Source organism: Diaporthe amygdali, assembly GCF_026229845.1.
Source record: "Diaporthe amygdali strain CAA958 chromosome Unknown NODE_3_length_2959817_cov_65_330692, whole genome shotgun sequence".
Classification (NCBI taxonomy): Eukaryota; Fungi; Ascomycota; class Sordariomycetes; order Diaporthales; family Diaporthaceae; genus Diaporthe; species Diaporthe amygdali.
Window position 1 is genome coordinate 1,852,418 of NW_026517023.1, and position 23,628 is coordinate 1,876,045.

At 54.7% G+C, this 23,628-nt stretch overlaps 6 protein-coding genes across 6 annotated transcripts; 2 read left to right on the plus strand and 4 right to left on the minus strand.

Annotated features, from left to right (window-relative positions):
- Nucleotides 1-100: 100 nt before the first annotated feature.
- J7T55_002966 (udp-n-acetylglucosamine pyrophosphorylase) lies at nt 101-1,682 on the plus strand (the record flags this gene model as incomplete). The annotated part of the gene is made up of 2 exons (XM_053138096.1): nt 101-1,549; nt 1,605-1,682. 2 exons carry the CDS (start codon nt 101-103, stop codon nt 1,680-1,682), a joined length of 1,527 nt encoding a protein of 508 aa, XP_052998834.1.
- Nucleotides 1,683-2,472: 790 nt separating this feature from the next.
- J7T55_002967 (mpv17 pmp22 family protein) lies at nt 2,473-3,128 on the minus strand (the record flags this gene model as incomplete). Its single annotated transcript, XM_053138097.1, has 3 exons — nt 2,473-2,816; nt 2,894-3,054; nt 3,118-3,128. The coding sequence occupies 3 exons, from the start codon at nt 3,126-3,128 to the stop codon at nt 2,473-2,475; spliced, it is 516 nt and encodes a 171-aa protein (XP_052998835.1).
- A 2,813-nt stretch (nt 3,129-5,941) lies between these two features.
- Nucleotides 5,942-7,824, minus strand: J7T55_002968 (ferric reductase like transmembrane component; the record flags this gene model as incomplete). Its single annotated transcript, XM_053138098.1, has 5 exons — nt 5,942-6,018; nt 6,078-6,896; nt 6,951-7,360; nt 7,414-7,668; nt 7,724-7,824. 5 exons carry the CDS (start codon nt 7,822-7,824, stop codon nt 5,942-5,944), a joined length of 1,662 nt encoding a protein of 553 aa, XP_052998836.1.
- Nucleotides 7,825-12,248: 4,424 nt separating this feature from the next.
- Nucleotides 12,249-16,029, plus strand: J7T55_002969 (myosin-1; the record flags this gene model as incomplete). Its single annotated transcript, XM_053138099.1, has 3 exons — nt 12,249-12,251; nt 12,321-15,627; nt 15,689-16,029. The coding sequence occupies 3 exons, from the start codon at nt 12,249-12,251 to the stop codon at nt 16,027-16,029; spliced, it is 3,651 nt and encodes a 1,216-aa protein (XP_052998837.1).
- A 584-nt stretch (nt 16,030-16,613) lies between these two features.
- Nucleotides 16,614-18,128, minus strand: J7T55_002970 (palmitoyltransferase pfa4; the record flags this gene model as incomplete). The annotated part of the gene is made up of 1 exon (XM_053138100.1): nt 16,614-18,128. One exon carries the CDS (start codon nt 18,126-18,128, stop codon nt 16,614-16,616), a length of 1,515 nt encoding a protein of 504 aa, XP_052998838.1.
- Nucleotides 18,129-18,972: 844 nt separating this feature from the next.
- J7T55_002971 (uncharacterized protein) lies at nt 18,973-20,895 on the minus strand (the record flags this gene model as incomplete). Its single annotated transcript, XM_053138101.1, has 1 exon — nt 18,973-20,895. One exon carries the CDS (start codon nt 20,893-20,895, stop codon nt 18,973-18,975), a length of 1,923 nt encoding a protein of 640 aa, XP_052998839.1.
- Between the last annotated feature and the right edge of the window lie 2,733 nt (nt 20,896-23,628).

Genomic DNA, 23,628 nt, shown 5'->3' on the forward strand with positions numbered 1-23,628 from the left:
TGTCTTGACTTGAATTGACTTGAGCTTGACTGTCTATCCAATTGCCCTGCCAAATTTATATACACCACTTACAGATCAATCACGAGGAGTAATTGCCATCATGGAGACCATCAAGAGCGCTCTCAACATTGGCAAGACCGCCGATGCCCCTCCTCGCTCTCCCTCGGCCGACGAGGTCAAGGCACTGAAGGACAAGTACGAGAAGGCGGGCCAAGAACAGGTCTTCACCTTCTACGACTCCCTCTCTAAGGACGAGCAAGCACAACTTTACCACCAACTCGCCGGCTTCGACCCGGATTACATCAACACCATCACGAAGAAGGCCCTCAGCCCCCCAGAGGCGGATGCCAAGAAGGCCGAGCTCGAACCTCTCCCCGAATCCGCCACCGCCAGTGTCTTGGACTCAGATGCCGACCAACTCAAGAAATGGTACGAGTCCGGCCTAGACCTCACCGCAAAGAACAAGGTTGGAGTGGTCCTCATGGCCGGTGGCCAGGGCACAAGACTGGGCAGTTCTGCACCAAAGGGCTGCTTCGACATTGGCCTGCCTTCACACAAGTCTTTGTTCCAGATCCAAGCCGAAAGAATCCGGCGGCTGCAGGTGCTGGCACACAAGCACGCCGGTCTCCCTGAGGACCAGGAGGTTGTGGTGCCATGGTACGTCATGACTAGCGGGCCCACGAGGGGACCGACCGAGGCCTTCTTTGAGGAGCAAAAGTACTTTGGTCTCAAGAAGGAGAACGTCTTGATCTTCGAACAAGGTGTGCTGCCTTGCATCTCGAACGACGGCAAGATCCTCCTCGAGAGCAAGGGCAAGGTCGCCGTTGCCCCTGATGGAAACGGCGGCATCTACCAGGCCCTGATCACATCGCCCGTCCTGGGCGACCTGCGCAAGCGGGGCATCGAGCACGTCCACTCGTACTGTGTGGACAACTGCCTGGTCAGGGTGGCTGACCCGACCTTCACGGGCTTCGCCGCGTCCAAGAACGTCGAGATCGCGACCAAGGTCGTGCGCAAGCGCAATGCCACCGAGTCGGTCGGCTTGATCCTCTCCAAGAACGGCCGCCCGGACGTGGTCGAGTACAGCGAGATCGACAAGGAGACGGCAGAGGCCAAGGACGCCAAACAGCCCGACGTGCTCAAGTTCCGCGCCGCCAACATCGTCAACCACTACTACAGCATCGGCTTCCTGGAGAAGATCCCCAGCTTCGCCAAGGACCTGCCGCATCACGTCGCCCGCAAGAAGATCCCCCACGTGGATCTCAAGTCCGGCGAGACCGTCAAGCCCGAGAAGCCCAACGGCATCAAGCTGGAGCAGTTCGTGTTCGACGTGTTCCCCCTGCTGACTCTAGACAAGTTTGCGTGTCTCGAGGTCAAGCGCGAGGATGAGTTCTCCCCGCTCAAGAATGCGCGTGGCACTGGTGAGGATGACCCCGACACGAGCAAGAAGGACATCACCACCCAGGGCAAGAGGTGGCTACAGGCCGCCGGTGCGATCCTTGCCGGTGACGAAGATGCTGGAGTCGAGGTCTCTCCTCTGGTCAGCTATGTGAGTGCAACCCTTCCACCTCTGAAGTTATGAACACAGCTAACACTCAGCACAGGGTGGTGAGGGACTTGGTCACCTTCAGGGGAAGGAGTTTGGACTCCCGGCCGTTGTTGCAGACCCCACTGAGAAGTAGTATGTCAGCCTCCTGCACATAATGGACATAATTATTCTCGGAAGCAGGAACAAGGACTAGAGGCACTTTTACCAGCACTTTAAAGCAGAGTATATGAGGGACCAGGTTGCGGGAATGCTGGCTATGTGGTATTTTCTGCGGTTAGGCGAGTCCTAGATTGTGGTTGCATCATGTTTGCCCCATTTCCCCGTGGGCGATGGAGAGCACTGTCTGCTCAGATTTGAAGCGAGGCATACACCTCATTTTTGTCGCCTGACCTCGGCAGGGGTATAGCGGTAGTAGGTATAACAGCGGTCATAAGCACCTCAATGTGGGTATTGCTTTAAACAAGATAGACATAAAAGTCGAAGCTTATCAACGAGTTGAAGGATCAACTGGGCGAGGTTCTGGACCCACAGCCGTCTTCGACTCTAGCAGATGCTGTCTCCATCTAATGCACGGCTCAAGCATTAAAGTAAGAGATATCAACCTGGGCCCCATGAAAGCAGCAGAATGCACTTCGAGATAGGCAAGTGAATTCTTGGTGCCTAAGAGCACCATATGTACCGACGGATTGATTGAAAAATGCAACCTTACAACGCCTCCCTGATGTGTTTTATCCCTCTATAATCTCTCCCTGAACACACATCCCCGAGGGCCCAGCGCGACCATGCCAGATGCCATCGGAATTGAAGAATTCTAGTCAACTCACACGCGCATGTATCAACCGCTCCCTATCCTCCTCCGCGCCCCAAATTCCACCAATAACAGTCCGCCCACCCCAGGACGCCCCCTCACCGTCCCCCAGTACCTAGGAGCTGTTGAGGTAGCTCAGGTAGCAGTTCCACCCGATGCTGATGACATTGACGAAGAGCACGCGGTGCTCGAGCGGCACCAGCTTGAAGTTGATGCCCTGCACGAAGGGCCACAGCATGTAGTTGGAGGTCAGGGCGGTGGAGTAGTTCTTGTCGAGCTTCTCGCCGACGGGGTTGCCCTCCATGACGGCCATGGACGACAGGAAGACGCCGATGAAGACGGGCGCGAACACGCCCTGGTCCAGCGCCACGCGCGCCAGCGTCGTCGCGTTGGGCGACTTGAGGTTCACGTTCTTGGCCAGGAACTTGTACCACGTCGTCGCGGCCGGGCCGAAGACGGCTGTGTTAGGGTCAGTCAACGTTCTTGCTTTCTTTGAATGATGTCTGCGGGATTTGGAACTGTCTGTTGTTACTTACCGCCGCCGTAGAGCACCATGCGGCCGGTGCGGGCCAGGTCGTGCTTCTCAAGGCCCTTCTTGTCGACGGCCTGCTGGGCGATGACGTCGCCCGTGCCGAAGAGGATGGCCGTGGTCACGACCTGGGTCAGCAGGGGCCGCTTGACCAGCTTAGCTTGGTACCTGAAGGGTGGAGTGTTAGCAGCTTAGTTTGCATGAGGTTGTGTGGAAGGGTGAGGTTCTCACCATCGCAACATCTTGAGGGTTGTGGGCGAGTGAACAGGGATGCACCGCTTGTGTGTATGGCCTGGTGTCGAGGCTGCGCAGGCTGGATGAGGAAAGGAGCGATGCTTCCTTAGCCTGTTTCTAGAAACTCGACGTTGTCGCTGGAATCCAAAGCTGCTGTTGATGTGTCACCAAAGTCAGGGTGCGGAGTGAAATCTGGACGACGGTCGTAGCTTGCTTGCTGTCCTGAACTCTCTTCTTCATTTGTCCTCAGCCATAGCGCTGGCTGGCAGCTCCCACCCTCGGAGGACAATCACCCTAAATTGCGGAGCAGCGTGGTAGAGCTACTGTGCATAGTCTGCTAATCGCAGCACTTTGGGTCCGGGGTATCTCGCCTAGCTTCCTCTGATTTGGACCTTGATCTTCATGGCACTCTTCCTCAGATTCATTATTTACAGGAGAATATACACACACCATCACTTCGCTATCGTCTGGCAGGCAGCGCTGTCTCAGGCTCAATCAGAGTCCTCACTTTCGAAAGGCTCACAGCAGCCCGGGCGCACAGACGGACAGGCTGTGACCCTGAATGACAGCCGTGAATCCGGGGTTGGTCAAACTCAATTTCCGGTCCTCTCTTCTATCCTGTGTTTACTTCGTATTGTAGTGAAATCTACCAAGTTCGTCTCCTACATTTAAGGGGCTCATTGAATTATCTGGCAAATAGATGACACTCCACCGGCACAGGCTCACTTCTGTTTCTGAGTCTTTCGTATGTCGCCTTATTCATGTTGATTGGATCCAGAGTAGTGACGTTGCACAAAACGGTAATGTCATCCTGACCATCGCCAGGCCGTCATCTTCCTAGTTCCCTCATTTGACAGTCAGGGCTAGGAGATAGTAGCATTGTCATATATGCTCACGACCAGCTTCGCCATTGACTCTCACCACGCGTTTAATGGGGCTCCGAGTCGAGAGCACAAACCGGTTGAAAGGTCCGATTTCCCCCGTGACAGACATCAGGGCAAAGTTGGTGGTTACAGACAGATGAGGCTCCTGACAAGTGTCATTGTCTTTCTTCTCCGTCAGGAAGAACGAATCTCCGAACAAGCAAGACTCATTAAGCTTCCCGTCGTCCCATAACTACGACGATACTGATCCCGCCCTGGCCCTCCACACCCGGCGAGCTTAACTTGAATATGGAGGAGCACCATCTCAGCCCAAGGGTCCCTAGAGAAGCACACTGTCAGACCCATCACGTGTCTCCTCCCCACAGAGAAGCTCAAATGCTCGACGCTCTTGCAGCAGATCGCGCTTGGCCCCTGCGAATCACGCCTTGACGAGCCGCACGCTGGCTTGGCCAGCTGGGCAAGCGACACCGAGCACAGGGCCCCTTCGTCAGTGCTCGTGCGAGAGGGGGGGGGGGGGGAAAGAGGCTTCTCGAATAACGCCGTGGGACGGCCGCACGCACACACGCTGTTTCACGGGCTGGTGCAGGATGTTGGGACGAGGAGCCCTTCCGGCGGCCAGGCCACAAAGGCTTTATTCGCGATGTGTTTCTCGCCTGCGTCCGGGGTAGAAGCTGTTCTCGATGTGCCGCTCCCTCTCTTGCTGCGACTCGACTGGGGGCATCGCGTCTCGACGGTCTTGGCGTCCAGCCCGGAACCAGCGTTCCCTTCCTGCCGAGAGGATGTGAGCTTCCGGCAAGTGACTGTCAGGTAGCTTCTAGCCATGGGGTTCGCACGCATTGGACACGGTTGATCAGGTCGACCCCGGAAAATGACTAGGCAGGAGAAGTAAGGTACCCGTCCCAAAAATCTCCTTTCGTTCTCATCTGTGTATGAGCTCTCTCGTCTGAAGATTATTCATTCCAGGCCTTCTTCCTCCCCGAGCCCACTAGTCTAGGCGTTGTGTGGGCGGTGACAAGCATGACCCCATCTCGGCCGAGCCTCGACGCTGCTCGGCCCAAAGCAGGACAGCAGCCCGGGAAGACGACGGGGTGTGCCTCTTGCTGTCCCGACATGCGATGAGGTCAGCAAGACCGGGGGTCGGTCCGATCTGGAACGGCTCTCGTCTGACCAGGAGACCAGGGGGGGAGGGGTGGTGCCTGGGACGAAGCCGCAGAGATGATTGGGCCGTGCGCCCATACTACGCGCCGATTGTTCTCTTGCAGACAAGCAAAGTGATCTCCAAGGGAGAGGCGCCGAAGGGTACAAGGCGCAGATCAGTATCAAGCCGTGTTTTGGGGCCTGCCTGGCTGGGCGGCAACGCACAGGGAAGAGACTGCCAGCCAAAGGGAACTGAGAGGTTCCGCTCCGCCTGTGCCTCTCCGCCGTTACTTCGCCCTCCGCGCCTTTCACATCTTCAGAGTTGGCGGGTAGTTTGTCAATTTCACAGTAGTCAAGGCAATAAGACACCTGGAGATTTGTGCTTTTCTGTAGAAGAAAAAAAAATAAGGATTGATAGGAAGAACATTATGGACAAGAGATCCCCTCGACCTTGAAATCCAGGAAAATCAACTTCCAGATCTCCCCCAGCTGGGTCGAGAGACCATGATATTTTTGACAGGCTGGCGGTGCCACCAGTTTTCAAACAACCCAGCCCACGCCAGCTCCAGTTCGGGCGCGTGTTGTGTGCACAAATGCTGCTGCCGCTGCCTGTGGCAGTGTGAGTCCAGAACATATACAACCAACACCGGCGGCCGCACGTCCTCTGATTTCCGTCGTCTCAGCCCTGAGTACAGCCCCGGTCTCGTCCAGCCATGCGTCGTGGTATAATCCTCAGGAAATCGTTTGTTGTGACGACACTCCAGAGACATGATTTAGTATTTAAAAAAGAAAATGGCCGTTTAGAAGTGCTCCTTCCAGAAACGGAAATCAACCTCCCTAACAGTAGCGGCTTTGCATGCTTTCTTGATGTCGCGAGCTGGAGAATGTGTTAGCACAAAGGAGTTCAATGGAGAAAAATGGGCCAGGGTAACTCACCTGCTGCCGAGGGACCACAGAAGTAAACACCAACAGTCGTCCTCATGCTGCCCTCCAGACCGTTCAGGTACGTCCGGTCCAGAATACCGTCCCTCATTCCCGTGAAGAGCCTAGCAAAGTCGGGTCGGCCAAAGTTGGTGCGGGACTTGAGCTCGGTGAGAGGGTCGACCTCGGCGCCGACCGAGTTCAGCACGATATTGTTCATGGTGTCCTGGTCCAGCTTCTGCGTCAGGTAGGTGTGGATCTTGAGGAACTCGACGCCCGAGCTACCTGGGATGCGCGCGGCCTCGGTACTCTGCTGCTCAAGTGATGACAGGAGCGTCTGGAACCATTCGAACGAGTTTGTGTCCTTGCAGATCCAAAGGAACTCGACACGGCGGAGACGGGTCGGCGGGTTCGGGCTGTTGCGCAAGTGCCAGATGTTCTTGAGGATGGCGGCCCACGGCGTCACACCAATACCCGTGCCAACCAGCACTGCGATCTCGTTCTCGAACACGTCCTCCGCGGGAGCGCCGTAGGGTCCGTCGATTCGGAGCGCTGGCATCTGCTGCCCGTTCTGCAGCGCCACTTCGTACATACCCATTGGGTCGACACCCTCATACAGCTTGGCCTGAGCGCCTCCGGCACCGACCGCATCACCGAGCGCCCGGGTGAAGTCACCGACCTGGCGGACGTGGACTGAGACGTAGGGGTCGTAAGGGCACGAGGTGATGGTGAAGGGGTGCCACTGGTACTTGGAAACGGAAGGCAGTTGGAGGAACAGCCACTGGCCGGCCTTGTACTTGAATGAAGGCTTTGAGAATTGAATCTCGACGACGTCTGGAAAGAGTCAGTTTCAGAGTCCCACCAATGAAGCAAGTAAGCAGCACATACCGTAAGGGTGGCGGACGACACGGGTGATCTTGGTTGAACGGCGGGCCCGGATCTCACGGTAAAGTCGCTCCGTCAAATATATTCCACCGCCAAAGAGCTCCCATCTCCAACCCTGGTAACCAATGCAGTGGGTCCAGAAGATATCGCCGGCAAATGGCGAGAATCCATTGGCCGAGTCACGCACGAAACAGCCGACTGCGTGAGTGTAGAGTCCGATCAGGAAAGGGATAAACAGGTGGTGAGTATACCAGAAAGTCTCGAACGACTGCTGGCGAATTCTGTGGTGCGCAGTGGTGTACATGAGAAGCATGCAGAGGAGCATGATGTGGCCAGTGATACCACCAGGTTGGGCATAGTGAATCTGCAGTGCGAGAACGGGTCGGATTTGCGTTCGCTCGACGTTGAAGAAGCTAGGCAGACAGGTGAGTGCACGTTCAGGCAGGGGGTCGTGACATGGACTTACTTGACGTAGTGAGCAGTGACATGGCAGATGGTGAAAAACAGCATCGCGTATGCGACCTGTCGATGGAACCAGAGGTTCTCGTCCAAGGGCAGGAACCTAAGCTTCGGTCGGAGCCATCTCACCAGTGTCCGACACACTGGCAGCAAAATAAACAAGCCATCGAAACTCAACACCAGACCGGCACCTCGCGAAATCCAGACGGAAAACTGCAGCGAGTTGAGACCCGCGAGTCGCGGATCGGACGCTTGCTTATACCTATGATTCCGTCAGCATCCAGTGCAGCGCACTTATCAAGGGAGGGAACCCGTACCATCCAAATCCAAACAGGAAGAAGTGGATTGCCCAAAATATGAAGTAGAAGGACAGCTTCGGAACAGTAAACTGTTTCTTAACCAACGTGCCGTAGCCCATCTTGAAAGCCGTCGAGGTTCCTCCCTCTACTTTCCCCAGCAAGCGAATTACTTAGTCGACCGGCGACGTGTGGGCGGCTCGTTGTCACTTCGGACTGATGGTAACCTCGAAAGCGTGTGCGTGTCGTAGCGAGAATATCCCCAAGCGAGTCGAATCCGAATCCACCGTTCCCTTATTACAATATTCTATACCGGACAAGATACTCGAACAGACAAGTCGGCTCGATGATGATGATGAATTAAAGAGCGATCTGAGCCAGCAGCGACTGAAAGGAAAGAATGCCAAGGAAAATAGGCTCGTAGTAGATGGACAGTACTTCAGCCTGGGCCGTCGAAGGGGGAGGAGAGAGGTTAAAGGCTGCCGAGACTTTGGTAGTGGGCGAGGGGGGTAGTCATAAAGGCCCGAGGACGAAACACCACGTCTTGTGTGGAGGGGGTGACCAATGAGAGCAGTCTAGTCTCAATACAGAGAGGGCACAGAAACGGCCTATCCCTCTAGATCAGACTCTGGTAGTCTCAATGACCCTGAAATCCAGTGTTCGGATGTCAGTTCGTCCATGAAACGTCTAATCCACTTGCGGATTCCAGCCCTCTTTTGGTCCCATAGATCGAGTCAACGGTAGCAAAGTTGCCCGCCACTGCCGGGTTGACGACGGTTTTGGGACGAGGTCAGGGCAGAGGCCAGGGCCAAGCCGTAGACTGGGAGAGGTCCCTGCCGAGGGGGTAGATCAGACGTTGGAAAGGGTTTCGCTTAGGAAAAAGCCCGTGTCAGATGGGACCAAAGACTGGTGCTGTCAGATTGGCAGAGCAATGCGACACACTAGTAGTGGAAGAGTTGAGACGAGCCGTGTTAGAGATGATGAGAACCGGGGGTGCAGTGAGGCTGATCTGGTGTTTCGGCCCGGACCAGGATCCAGTAGGATGCAGCTCGTGCAGCGGCAGTGATGTGTTGGGTACTGGGCGTTCAGTTGGGGTATCTTTCAGCAGGTCAAATGCAAATCTTTCATCATGGTATCGTCGAATTTGTCGTAGATTGCGTCGATGAGGTTTACAAAACTCGGGAGGAGAAGAAGGAGATTCTTTCGACCTCCCCCAAGTCGAACAGAGGAGGTCGGGACCTGGGCATCAGGCCTAAGAATAGCCATTTGTGCGACCTGCACATGTGTGACCACCACGAAGCCGGCGCTTAGAATGGAGAAGTGAGAGGCAAGATTGAGAACTGCAGGGCCGCCGGGGACAGCTGGGATTCGCCAAAGAGAATCTTGGGACGACTTGACGGCGAGCGCTAAGCCCAACCCAGGCAGTCCTCCACTGAGCCTCAACCCAATCAGCACGGCGAGCTACCCATCTTGACAGGGGGGCCATGCGACCCCGTGCCGTGATGCGGCTTCTGCACACGGATCAGGGGAGTTCCATATCTTGTGGTACTTGGTACCTGGCAGCCTGGGTCAGACCGGGCTGTCCGGCTCAACCGCCAGAAACCTTAGTCAAACCTCACCTTCCATCAGCAGTATTCGACAGCCCGCTATTAGCTGGCGAGATCCGTAGCTGCTGGGTGGCTCCATCGTCATCGAAACTAATGTGCTGAAGTCAACGGGAGACATCAGGTTCCAGATCTCACGACTGTGGTGCAAGTAGATCTGGTGGTCCTTGCACCAGCAGGGGAGAGGGTGGGCAGCCTGAACACTGAGCGGCGGCGGTAGTCGAATGTATCTGAAATCAGCCATGTGTGAGGACAACAACCAAGCAAATCATCTGCCGCCAAGCAGGCTTGGGTCTGAGTTTGGCACTCCTCGAGTGGGATCACAATGTGGCCACATCGTACATAGATCATTCGATAAATCATATAAGCATTGGATCGCCTCCCTCGGATGGACGACAAGCCCTCTGCACTCCTCCACCCTCAGTCGAATCGGTCGAGTTGATGCAGGGGCGGAACTCGGGAAAGGTCTATCCTGCACAGTATCTGAGGGTAGGCTCCCGGCTCGCCCGCCAGAATTTAAGCGTATTTGGAGGCTCCCAATGCTCCCCACGCAGCGACATGTCATGCATGCGAGTTTCAAACGGTTGGAGACCAAGCCCCCTGGCTTTGGTAGCCGGCGGGCTGAAAGCGTCGACTTGGACTTGTCGACGCTAGATGACAAGTTACATTCCGGCCATTCGCCTGGAGAGAGGACGCATGGTTAGGACGCCGCCACCCGATCTTGCGAGGGGAAAGGAGGAACGGATAAAATCGACATCAGACCGGAAGTGCCACAGCAACCCCTGCTTGAAATTGCGTGGCGGTGACAGGTTTCTGAGAGGCAGCGACGCCATGCTCGCCCAAAGGTAGATCGTCCTGCGAGCTGGAAGGCCATGATTGTTGCGCACAAGCTCAAGGTTCGAGATTGGTGAGTATTCGGTGCTTTTTCTGTATGCAGCCTGGCTGGTAAACAAACATACGGGCCTTTAAAGTTGGGTTTCGACTCGCTCCGCGCAGTAGCGTTACATCAGCCTTGCCTCTAGCTCACGTCACTGAACATGTATACCTGAATGGTTTCCAAATTGAGTCCTAGATCAAGAGCCAAAGGCTATGTTTGTGTAAGGAATATTTGAGATAGGCCCTAACAGGTAGATGGCTAATCCCGTGTTTACCAGATCGTTACGTTGAACACACCGCAGACTGCACTCTTGGAGGCAATACTGGACGGAGACGTGATGTTGACAGTGTCTCTTTCTCTTCGTAATGACAGTGTCGTACACATCTCGAGCAAAAATGTTAAAACCCCAATTACTGATACGCGTATTAGTTGTGCTTGTGTCTGAACCCGCAAATGCAACGAAGCAGCCAGATGGTCAACGCCTGCTCCCGGGGATGCTTTCTGATTAGTTGGTATTCTGCAGTCGCAGTATACAACTTGTATTCTGTGTGAATACTTGAATTAGTGGCTTTCAGATTATGGATGAGTTAGCATGAGCTGAAATGTCATCCTAGGCTGTCAGTCCCATGCGTCTGAACACCCTCTTCGGAGGCATGAAGCTTAAAAATTTAAGCTTCACGACGGCCGGGGATCCAGCCGGTGACGTCGGACAGGATCCAACAGTAGCGCTCATCCTTCAATGCTGCTGGTGATGATGTCCGGGAAGACGACTGCTCGACTTGGTGAATGAGCATTTTTCGTGAGCATGGTGATATGTCTCTTCCTTGTGGCAAAGCTGTATCGAGATGCCATATGCACATTGCGGTCCATTGTGGCCCATTGTGGCCCATTGCGCTCGCTGCTTTCGACACACGCTCTGGCTTGAAGCGCAAGCGCGGCGTCTCACGAACTTGGCATGACGAATACGCCGTGATGGAAGCTTCAATTAAGCCGTCTGCCTTGAGGTGACTCGTGAGCAACTTGTTGTGAGGTATTCGTGATCGTCTTGGTCATTCGTATGCGCAGCCTACATGGCGTTGAACAGAGGTAGGTAGTAGGGCATGATGATGAGCGGCAGCGTATGCCTAATTTTGCATGAGGCATTATTCAAGACATCTGGGCAGGCTGGAATGTGGCCCGTCTGCCCGCCTTGCCCCTCAGCCCCTCTGCTGAGCTGGCTGTCAGCGATGAGGCAAAATCCTTGCGTGGCCGAGCGAGGCGCAGTGGTGGTGACTTTGTTGCGCAGCTTGCTCATTTGTCTGCCGGCTTGCTTTTCTTTTTCCCGTGCCGGTGCTTGGGCTCTGGGCTTGGACTTGGGCAGGCAGGCGGTTACGTCAGCGGATCCGTTCCCACCGTACCCAGGCACCCAGGTACGGAGGCGATACGGGTACGCACCCGTGGGCAGCCGTGGCAGCCCACTCATATCGCGTGCATACGGGAGCAGCAGCAGTATGGAGCACCGGTATGGCAGTAAATCACAGCAATTGGCATTTGATTGCGGTAGAGGCCTAAAGGTGGAGGACGTCCCTTTTTTTAGCGAAGTAAGTACACTTGGCCATGACTGGACAAGGCAGAGGCAGAGGGCGCGCAGCTTCGTCACTGCATACCGTCAGGCTGTCGTGCCAAGCAACTTTGTTTCCTGTTGCACCGGCAATCCTCCTACCGTTAGCACGGCTGCAGCGCAGTGCTTAGTTAGTCCCTATTGCGAAACTCGAAACATCCTCACCCGTCCGTCATCCCCCCGTCCTACGCGGCAATCCCCCACTACGAATTCCCTCCCGAACGCCGATCAACTTGACGCCGACAACAACACACGACCACCACCATCTTCTCCTCCGAGTTGTGCGCATTGCTCGGGCATCGTCGACCTGGCATCCTCTCAGGCGCTGATCACAATAGACCCATCGCTGCGCAGGCTCCCCGGCCCCTATGTTGGCCCCTGAGTCGTCCCTCATACACCACAGCATCCCACCACTCTGTCCACCGCCGCATCGTCACGGTCCCTTTCACATCGTAGTCGCCCGCCATGGTAAGAATCGCCCGAGTGCACTGTCGCCCATGATGCGCGCCTGGTCTTGCTCACACATACACTCCGCAGGGTATCACCAACCGTCGAAAGGATAAAGGGGCCAAGCAGGGCGGAGCTGTCGCAGCCGGCGGCGGCCATGCCGGCGCAGGAGGAGCGAAGCCAAAGAAGGCCACCTTCGAGACCACCAAGAAGAAGGAGATCGGCGTTTCAGACCTCACCCTGCTCAGCAAGGTCTCCAACGAGGCCATTAATGATAACTTGAAGAAGAGATTCGAGGGCGCCGAGATCTACACCTACATCGGCCATGTGCTGGTTTCCGTCAACCCCTTTCGCGACCTCGGAATCTATACCGACCAAGTCCTCGAGAGCTACAAGGGCAAGAACCGGCTCGAGGTGCCCCCGCACGTCTTTGCGATCGCCGAGTCTGCATACTACAACCTGAAGGCCTACCATGACAACCAGTGCGTCATCATCTCGGGCGAGTCTGGTGCGGGCAAGACCGAGGCTGCGAAGCGCATCATGCAGTACATCGCAAACGTGTCCGGAGGCGAGTCGGGCGACGTCAAGCAAATCAAGGACATGGTGCTGGCAACCAACCCTCTGCTGGAGTCCTTCGGCAACGCAAAAACGCTGCGGAATAACAACTCCTCGCGTTTCGGCAAGTACCTGCAGATGCACTTCAACGCCCAAGGCGAGCCCATCGGCGCCGACATCACCAACTATCTGCTCGAGAAATCCCGAGTTGTCGGCCAGATCCAAAACGAGCGAAACTTCCACATTTTCTACCAGTTCACGAAGGGCGCATCACAACATCAGAGAGAGATCTTCGGAGTACAAAAGCCTGAAACGTATCTCTATACAAGTAGATCCAAATGTCTGGAAGTTGATGGAATCGACGATCTCGCCGAGTTCCAAGACACGCTGAACGCAATGAGTTTGATTGGCCTGTCCCAAGGGGAGCAAGACAATATCTTCAGGATGCTTTCTGCGATCTTGTGGACTGGCAACCTGGTCTTCAAGGAAGACGACGATGGGTATGCCGCTGTGTCTGATTCGTCCGTTGTCGACTTCTTGGCCTACCTGCTCGAGGTCGACCCCCAGGCGCTCATCAAGGCCATCACCATTCGCGTCTTGACACCGAGGAACGGTGAGGTCATCGAGTCTCCCGCCAACATTGCGCAAGCAACAGCCACGCGCGATGCCCTAGCCAAAGCGGTATATTACAATCTGTTTGACTGGATTGTGGAAAGGGTCAACCAGTCATTGAAGGCCAGGCAACCAACAACAAACTCGATCGGCATTCTCGATATCTACGGTTTTGAGATTTTCGAGAAGAACAGCTTTGAACAGCTCTGTATCAACTACGTCAACGAGAAATTGCAGCAGATCTTCATCCAGCTGACGCTCAAGGCAGAGCAGGAGGAATACGCCCGGGAACAAATCAAGTGGACGCCTATCTCCTACTTCGACAACAAAGTCGTGTGTGACTTGATCGAGCAGACCCGCCCGGTGGGCATCTTCTCCGCCATGAAAGACGCCACCAAGACCGCGCACGCAGACCCGGCTGCTTGCGATCGGACCTTTATGCAAAGCATCAATGGCATGTCCAATGCCCATCTGACGCCGCGTCAAGGCAGCTTCATCATTAGGCATTATGCTGGTGACGTGAGCTACACAGTCGATGGCATTACGGACAAGTGCAAGGACCAGCTGCTCAAGGGAGTCCAGAACCTCTTCCAGATCAGTCAAAACAAGTTCATCCACACGCTGTTCCCTCACCAAGTCGACACTGACAACAGAAAACAACCACCATCTGCCGGTGACAGGATCCGGACTTCGGCTAATGCTCTTGTCGAAACGCTCATGAAGTGCCAGCCATCTTATATTCGAACCATCAAGCCAAACGAGAACAAATCTCCAACAGAGTACAACGTCCCAAATGTGCTCCATCAAATCAAATACCTTGGTCTTCAAGAGAACGTGCGAATCCGTCGGGCTGGCTTCGCGTACCGTCAATCTTTTGAGAAGTTCGTCGATCGATTTTTCCTGCTATCTCCTGCAACATCGTACGCAGGAGAGTACACTTGGACCGGCTCATACGACGCGGCTGTCAAGCAAATTCTGAAGGACACGAGTATCCCGCAGGAAGAGTGGCAACTTGGTGTAACGAAGGCTTTCGTCAAGTCTCCAGAGACGCTATTTGCCCTGGAGCACATGCGAGATCGGTACTGGCACAACATGGCAACTCGCATCCAGCGAATGTGGCGAGCGTACCTCGCATACAGGGCTGAGTCGGCCACACGTATCCAGCGGTTCTGGCGCAAGAAGCGCACAGGCGCTGAATACTTGCAGCTGAGGGATGACGGCCATCGTGTCCTTCAGGGGCGCAAGGAAAGGCGGCGCATGAGTCTGCTGGGTTCGCGACGATTCCTCGGCGACTATCTAGGCATCAATGCGTCCAGTGGGCCTGGCAGTCAAGTGCGCAATGCTATTGGACTGGGAAGCAATGAGAAGGCAGTCTTCTCGTGCCGTGGTGAAATCTTGGAAGCCAAGTTCGGCCGCTCCAGCAAGCCAAGCCCTAGGATCCTCATCGTTACGAACAGCAAGTTCTACACTGTCTCTCAGGCGCTGGCGAACAACCAGGTTCAGATTATTGTCGAGCGGGCGGTGCCTTTGGGAGCCGTCAAATTCGTCGGCGCATCGACTTCCCGCGATGACTGGTTCTCGCTTGGAGTTGGCTCACAACAGGAAGCAGACCCGCTTATGAACTGTGTCTTCAAGACGGAAATGTTCACCCAAATGCAACGGGTCATGCCGGCAGGGTTCAACCTGAAGATAGGGGAGACGATCGAGTACGCCAAGAAGCCCGGCAAGATGCAGCAGGTCAAGGTTCTCAAGGATTCTCCATCACCGGTGGACTTCTACAAGAGTGGTGCGGTGCACACACAGCCCGGCGAGCCACCAAACTCAGGATCGAGACCCATGCCAAAAGCCAAACCTGTGCCACCAAGGCCCATCACAAAGGGAAAACTTATCAAACCTGGTGGACCCAACGGCCGGCCGTCGAGAGCCACGGGCAACCGAAAGCCTCAACCCCGACCTGGAGCTGGAGCTGCGGCGGCTCCGCGTGCCGTGCCCAACCCTACACCTAGACCTGTTCCGAAACCCATACCCGCACCTGTCACCATCCCCTCGCACACCCGAAATCAGTCGGCTGCTTCTGCGACTCGAGTGCCGCCTCCTCCTCCGCCTGCTGCACCTCCGGCCAGGGCGAGGATCATGGCCAAGGTTCTTTACGATTTCGCTGGCCAAAGGGAGAACGAGTTGACAATCAGGGCGGGCGACATGATCGAAGTTGTACAGAAAGAGACTAATGGTAAGACCCACACCATCTGTAGGACTGCAATGGAAACGAGCACATGACTGACTTTGAACAGGATGGTGGCTAGCTAAGAAAGGCGACGGCCAGGCATGGGTCCCTGCAGCCTACGTAGAAGAGCAAGCACCAGCACCAGCACCAGCACCGAGGGCGCCGCCCCCGCCCCCCGTCGCAAACGGCAGGGCCAAGCCCGCGGCGCCCCAGCCTCCGGCCAAGCGACCCGCAGCGGGGCGAAAGCCCGCGCCCGCGCCTCAGCCGCGCGACTCCGGTATGAGCCTTAACGGTTCAGACAGCAGCCGGAGCAATACGCCCACGCCGAGCCTGGCGGGCAGTCTGGCGGACGCGCTGCTGGCCAGGAAGAACGCGATGGCGAAGAAAGAGGACGATGATGACTGGTGAGCTAAACGACATTTTGAGTGGCTCGCTGGTGGAAGTTAGAAGGAGGACTGAGTCGGGCTCTTCGCACGCCGTGCTTGGATGGGCAATGGATTTGGTTCGTTTCGGTGCATAGCCCTGGTTTTGCTCTCGTCCAGATGGCGAAGATAGAATGGCAATGATGATGATACGGGACATCCGTTTCGGCCCCGGACTCTGTTTATTCGATAGACGGGCGGGCTGGCGAGACCTGGCCCGTTCGGTGTTTTGAAGTACCCAGAGGCGTCAGTATTGATTGACAAAGTATATAGCTCAGAAAGATATCACTTCAACATCTTGGTGGCCGGCATCCCTGCTGGCTGTTTCATGAGTGATCTCGAAGTGTGCATATCTTCTGGCATCTACCGCCTACGCCCTCCCACGCGAGGGCTGAGAGAGAGAATGGCATCATTGAATCAAGCACTTCCAAAGAGGAACATGCATCGACAGGCATGAATGAGATAAGTCCGTCCGGATTATTGTGCGCCATGGGCACGCGATTCTCCAGCACAACCAGACTCTGGGTAGAAATGGTTTGCATTCGGCGGCACATCTACAACAGGCTCGCTCTATCTATCCTTACTGCCTTCCTTCCTCCTACGCAGCAGTTCGGCAAGCGGGACATCTTCATCATCATCCTCGACGTCCTCGTCCACGCCAAAGTCGCGCAGGCGGTCGCCCTCGGAATTCGTCCAGCCCGGTTCGCCGTCCATGCCTCGCTCGTAGTAGCCCTGGCCCGGTATCACAGGGACCGCCTTGTCCTGGGCGGTCCCCTCCTCTTCGTTGTCCTCATCCTCGTAGTACCCACCACTGCTGCCGCTGTTGTCGTCGACATAGTCATAGTCGAGGTCCTCGATCTCCTCGTCCTCGTCCAGCTCCGCAATGACGCCCGACGTGCCCCTCCGCCGCCGCAGGTCCATCTCCTGCCGCGCGCGGAACGCAGCCATCTCCTCCTGCGGGCTCGCCCACTTGCTGTCGACGAGCACCGCCTCCTGCCGCGCCGCCTCGGACCCGGGCCAGCCCTTGGCGCCGCCCGCCGCCCTGCGGAGCTTCTCCGGGTCGGCGGGCGGCCACATGCCCTCGCGGTCGTTGAACCCGTTCTCCTCCCACTCCCAGCCCACGCCCTTGCCGACCTCCTTCGAGACGGTCGGGCCCCCGCCGATGAAAGGGTCGAGCCACGTCAGCACGTTCCGGGTCCCCATCGCCTGCGCCATGTTGGTGAAGAAGTCAATGTCGTAGGGGAACTCGACCCGCTCGATGACGACCTTGCCGCCGTCCCCGCCGCTCCACCACCCGCCCCTCCTGGACCGCAGCAGCACCGCGTCATGGCGCTCCTGCTCCCAGCCCTCGATCATGGTGACGTTGAGCACCCACCCGCGCACCGTCGTGATGAGCAGGATCATCAGCGCGAACTCGGTCAGCCCCGCGGCGATGCCCAGCAGCGACAGGTGCACGAGCGCCGGCACGCTGGGGCCCAGGTACGACGGCAGCGCCGAGTTGTCCCAGAAGATGAGCCGCAGCCGCGGGTACAGCAGCCAGGCGAGCAGGTACAGCAGCGCGGCGTTGGTGTACACCAGGAAGCGCAGGAAGTACGGGAACGTCTGCAGCGACACGCAGTTGTTGGTCCACGGGCAGTGGTGGTCCATCTTGGGGATGCATGTTTTGCAGAGGCGGCAGTGGTGCGCGCGCAGGGGTTTTGGCGAGTCGCATTTCTTGCACCAGCGCGTGGTTGTCGTCGTCGTCTTCGGCTCGGGTTCGGGCTTGGGCGCTGACGTCTCGTTCGAGGACGGGTCGGTGTCTTCGCTAGTTGGGGTTGGGTCGTCGGACTTCTTGGGTGGTGGTGCCGGGAAGTCGTACCGCCCGGGAGGCACAGTGCATGCCCTGTAGTATGTCGCCCACAGGCACAGAAGGAGGATGTTGAAGATGGCCGTTTCCCTCTGCGTCAGCGGGCCGGGCTCGAGGTTCTCGGCCGCGTTGAAGAGCCATTGCGAAGTGTAGCCCAGGAAGGAGATTAGGAGGCAGACGGCAGGAACAAAGAGGGATCGGTAGTCAGTGGAGGCCGGACCGGTGAGTAGGCCAGCCATGGCTTGTATTCAAAAAGTGGGAGGGTGAGAAGTGAATGTCAGAGGCTTTGTCAACAGCTCAACATGTTCATTGTGAACAGGGTGCTCGTTAGGTGGTGCAGACCATGGGGCGACGGAGTGTCAGATGCCTGGTTTCAAATATTCAACCAGTTCTGGATGATCAAGTTGCGATGTAAAGAGTGGAAGTCGGAAGAGTGCATGAACAGGACACGCCCAGTTCCGAGGCTCGTATTATCGCGAGGTCAGCATTCTGGTCAGGCATGGTTGTAAATCAGCCTCCCGTGTGGTCCGTTCAGGGACGCGACGTCAGTCTGGGCAGCTCCGAGACCCCTGCTCAGGGGCCATTTTAGCTGACATAAGTACGACAACCTGCCTAGGTACATAGGTACAACACTCGAGCTCCAGAGCCCTTCCTCAGTAAAGACCACATTTATGTGCACCCACCGCATTTACGGATTGCCATATGATGTGAAAAATATCTGATACATGGACTCCTGCAAACTGAAGGACTTCTTCTGGAAATTAGTGACTCTTCAACGCTTGTTACAAGTTCCTTGTGCCGCTGCTCTAAATTCTCTGGAGATCCTCAAGCTGTTGGAGTGCCTCAAAGCTTCCACAAGCTCACCGTCGCGGGCTTGATAATCACATACAGCGCTCCTATGCAAGCGCAGACCTTCCTTTCTCGCTACAAGTCAGTTCTAAACCTCGAGCTTTATAAGAGACGGCTTCATTGTTCCTACGCATTCATTCACTGGAAGCACATTACCAATGTGTCTTGAAGAAAAGTCCCTTTTCGTAATATAACCTTTGCAGTGATGCACTCTGAGAGTTGTCTAACGTTGCTCTAATGTACCTGTATCTTCCAGCGCTTGGCTTCCTTTTCCACTGTATGCAAATCAGGCAAACCGTCTTCTAACATGAGCCTGATCACGTTGTCTTCCTCTTTCTCCGGCCTGTACGCCCATGATGCCAATGCTGAAGTCTTCCAAAGCGGTACGCCATTTCTGGATCTCGACCGCCAAATCGCGAACACAAGCAAAATGAAGGCTCCGACCTCGACGACCAGCGGCAACGCGTACCACAACCAGTCGACCCGCACGTAGATAATCACTTCCCGGCTCATGCCTTCCATGAGCTCGCTATTCGGCCCTGCCTGCAGCGCATTGGTCATCGCTTCCGTCATCCTTGCGACCCAGACTGTGATGTCCCCACCGGACGCTGACTTTGAGAATATGGGCGGTTTGTCGTCGGGTGTGTAGTAGGGCTGGCTGCCCTCCACATTCGGAATATCTGACAGCAAGTTCACCAGGAAAAAGTCCAAGGCCTCCCAGTCCCAAATACTGATCGACATCGGCTGAAGGCCCATCTTGTTGAAATTGATTTTGCCTTGCTCACCCAAAGCGACACTGCCTGTCTCGTTCAAATTTGAACTGTCTGTCGGCAACCTGCCGACCTCGTCCAGTGGGATCTTTTCCCGGGTGGAAATCACAAGCTCGTTGCCCTCGACTGTCACGCCGGAGTATCGCCACGCCACGGCCGATACCTCGCATTCTGTGACATTCTCCTTCAGGCGACCACCGTGCAGGAAGTCTGGGTCGCGCTCATACTGCGCTAGTGTGACAAGGCTGGCATAAGACTTGCCGGGTTTGGGCATCCGCAAGTTCCAGACACCGAATTTCGAGGAGCTGGCGATCGACACATATTTCGTCGTCGTGTGCCACGTCCCGTCGAATACAGGAAAATGATCTGGCTTTAGCAGAACGCCGCCTGGAGTCGTCATGTTGCAAGCTTGTGAGATCGTGCCGTTATAAGGATCTACAGGCTCGGGTTTGCTTCGAGGGTCTGAATTAATGCAGCTTCGGTTTGCGGCTGCAGCCTCTGTCACGTCTTTGCATTCGTAGCCAAAACCCAGCGTTACGTATGTGCCGTTCCAGGCGCAAGCGGATGTGCAGTTGAAGACCGGAGGTGTCTTGGAGTTATACAACGCGCCGAGAATGTTGGCACGCATAGATGAGTCGAATGTATTAGGAAAGAAATTAGATTCCTTTGATCCTGTGATGGTAGTTACGTTGTAATTGTATGCTACGCCGAACGTAGCAGACGAATTTCTGAGGTCGACTTGTCGGTTGGCGTAGCTGATTACTTGCTGGGTGAATGGACCGAGGGCTGCCGACAAGATAGTGACAAAACATCCAAGGGAGACCACGTGGAGCGGGCGGTGGACCAGTAGAGATATAGACCCGAGAGATCCTCGACTCGCCTGGTCGAAGAGCTCGAAATCATACATGCTGCGAGGTCGTCGCAGATGTAGCCACTTCAGCTGCCCAATGCTAGCCCCTACTGGCTCTAAGAGGAGCGCTTTAGAGATTGTGGAAAGTGCTGCGACCATGGCGTTAAGAGAGATTTTCAGTGTCCAGGTGTTGAGAGGGCGGTTGTTCATCTGTACAAGGATCACAACAAGCCATATCTGGCATGCCCAGCTGGCGCCAAGTGAAAATACCTCATGGAGCCAAGAATTGGTTAGGAATGTGCGCAGGTTGATTGATGTGGACTTCTGGCTGATTGCTCGTCGAACTTCTGGTTTTCCGTTTAGGCAGGAGCTGTTGCCTGGTGAAGCAGTGTCTGTGTCCCTCAATTTATTTTGGTCGCGGTTCTGCAGTGGCTCCCTTTCGTCAATAGATTGTTGACGATGGCTTTCTGAAACCGCAGTGATCATGCTCTCGTGCAAAGACGAAGCCTCGTCTTGGCTATGATCCGGGTCTGTCATGGCTGAAGATCCAGGACAAAGGAGTTGATTGAAGTCAAATTTAGTGTTATGGGAACTCAAACAGCCTCAGAAGTGAAATGGTAGCCGGTTGACAGTAAATACACGTGTGAGGGGTGGAAAACCATCACGATTTGATGCTGCAGCCTCCAGAGTGTAAATCAACAAGCACGTATCTTTATGTGCTCTGCATAGCTCAAGAGATGGAGGATTGAATAACCAAAGACAAGAGATGATGAAGAGCACAAAACAAGAGCACAAAACAAGAGCACAAAACAAGAGCCTGTCTGCATGCGCGGGCTCAGCCACCATATCGTATCAGGGAGTGCGTCTATTTTATCTGCAAGTTGTGCAACGCTACCTACAGCACAGCCGTTTCGCATATCTCCAGGGGTATCTTACATTCTCATGTATCGATACAACTCGACACCAACCGATTAAATAGGAACGTGCATGCTCTGTGCCCTGGCTTTGGTGAAAATAATTGCTCGCTAGCCCTCATCAAGTGATTGTATACCTACAAGGTCCTGGGTCCATGATACCTTGCAATCCGAGCTTGAGAATACCATGGGATGGCGCAAACTATTCTGCGGGATAATAATCATCAAATGAGGTATTCATGGCTTCGTTGTATGTATACAACTACAAGGGTGAAGAAATTGTCAGCACTTATATGCACGCCTTGGGAGGTTTGGGTGTTTTGTTGTCCTAATGGCTGATTCTGAATGATGCACAAGCGCTTGTGATGCCTCCCGAGCCACCCCCAGCCCCTCTGAACACCCAATCAAATGCGCTATCTTCCACGTCGAGGGAGAAGCCATAAGAGCACTCCACGAATGTCTCTAGGCAGGAGTTTATCCACTTGGGACAAGCCCTCCCAGCATTAACCCATAGGAAAGCCTGCTTTAGTGTAGGGGGGGTGTTGAAACCCAGAAAGACTCATAGACGGCGTAGTCATATGAACGCATGCAGGCCCTGTTTTGCGGTTCAACATAGGAGCGTAGCCTTGAGAGGCCAGAATTCTCCGCCATCCGCTATATTCAGCTGTGTTCGGCGCGTTCATTAATTTGCAAGAATAACTTGTTCTGATTGAACCCCTTCTCATCGGCCCTCACACACTAAGAGGTCGGTACAATTGGTGCGAGCTAACGTGACCTGTTTCTGGGTACCCAACCCAGAGGAACCTGCAAACAAAATTCTATTGCAGTAAAGGCATTTGACAGGAAGGTGTTTTCTTTATTTTTAAGAGTATTTACTCAAGTACTTGGGTTTTCTTTGACTGCAACTGCGACGGAATTGTCATCTCTCTTCCAGCTGTGAATTGAATCACAATGAGTCCATACAACACGTGGTCGAACGAGAGGGCATTGAGCAAATTGTCACTCAAGTGTCCCAGCTTCGAGTACTGGCCGGTGCAATCGCCATTCACATCACGCCAAATGGCGACCGAGCAGATTAGACTTCACCACCCTTACTTAGAGCCCGGACCTTTTGTGGATCAGCGCCATTCTGAAGTCCAACTGAATCACCTGGAAGCCAAAGTAAATCTTTTAGAATGAAACAGAATTGCATCACTCTTCCAATATTCGCAGTTCGGCCATGCTTCGACTTTTTTCTCCCCGCCTGTCATGCCTCAGCCGTGAGACAATGCAACTTCGGTTGCGTGCGAGTTCATTGCAATACCTGTACGTTCGAGGACAACAAAGTATTCATTCTTTTCCACTCAAGTAAATGTTTCCACATTTCTGACGCATGGCGAGTACATCTAAAGGATAATACAAGGGGTCTGTGCGGACTCTTATTCTCGGAATTGAAGATGTCTTTGAAGCAGCAAGTCCGGGAGTCATGGGTGTTATTATCGGTCAAACTGATTAAATGATGTATACCAGGGGCATAAGTGTTTAGATTCCTTTTTCAAGACGGATTCCGCGCCTTCGTTTGACTGGTATCTTAGTCAGGAAATGCGTTGTTACCCACTGTCGGGTATAGACTATCTCGATTGCGGCCAAAATGTTTCTTTCCGACTAGTGAATACATATGTCTGAGTTCTGTCATTTCCAGCAACATTTTACACGACACCATTTTCATGTGCCAGGAACAAAGTTTTTTCCATCCTTCTTGTGGAGATACAAGGCTTCGATGTCCAAGTTGTGCAACATACGAGCCTGGGCATGGCAGTCAGTAACGACGATACAGACTCCCCTACCGGAGTCGAATGCGCAACATTTCAATACATAAGGTAGTACGGGTATGCAACGGCGATGAAGCCGCGTGACTCACATTTATACCTATCACATCGCCCGCAGCTTTCCACTCCCCCAGAAAATCGATACAAACGCTGCTCCCACAGGTTCCACAGAAACGATGGACCTTCTTTCCCGTCGCAAACTTTTAGCTACGCATCTCGTCCCAGCCACTCAACCACTCGATATCTTTGCGCTCCGCGAATATCGTCAAATATCCGTTTCGCTGACAGATACTGCAGTCACAACTCTTCACGGGAAAGTGCCAGCCTTCCTGCTTGACTAAACTTGGGTGGGCAAAGCTGAAGCGTACCGCGCCCTGTGGTCGATGTTAGCTGCCTGTCTTCCCGTCAAGCCCTTGCAGGATATTCTAAGTTTGCTGCAGGGAGCGAGATGAATTCGCTTGAGAACGGAAAGAACATATGGGGGGCGGCACTTGCGCAGTGACATGAGCCGTTGTGTGGAATCTCCGGGAGGGGGTTGTTGGACCCGT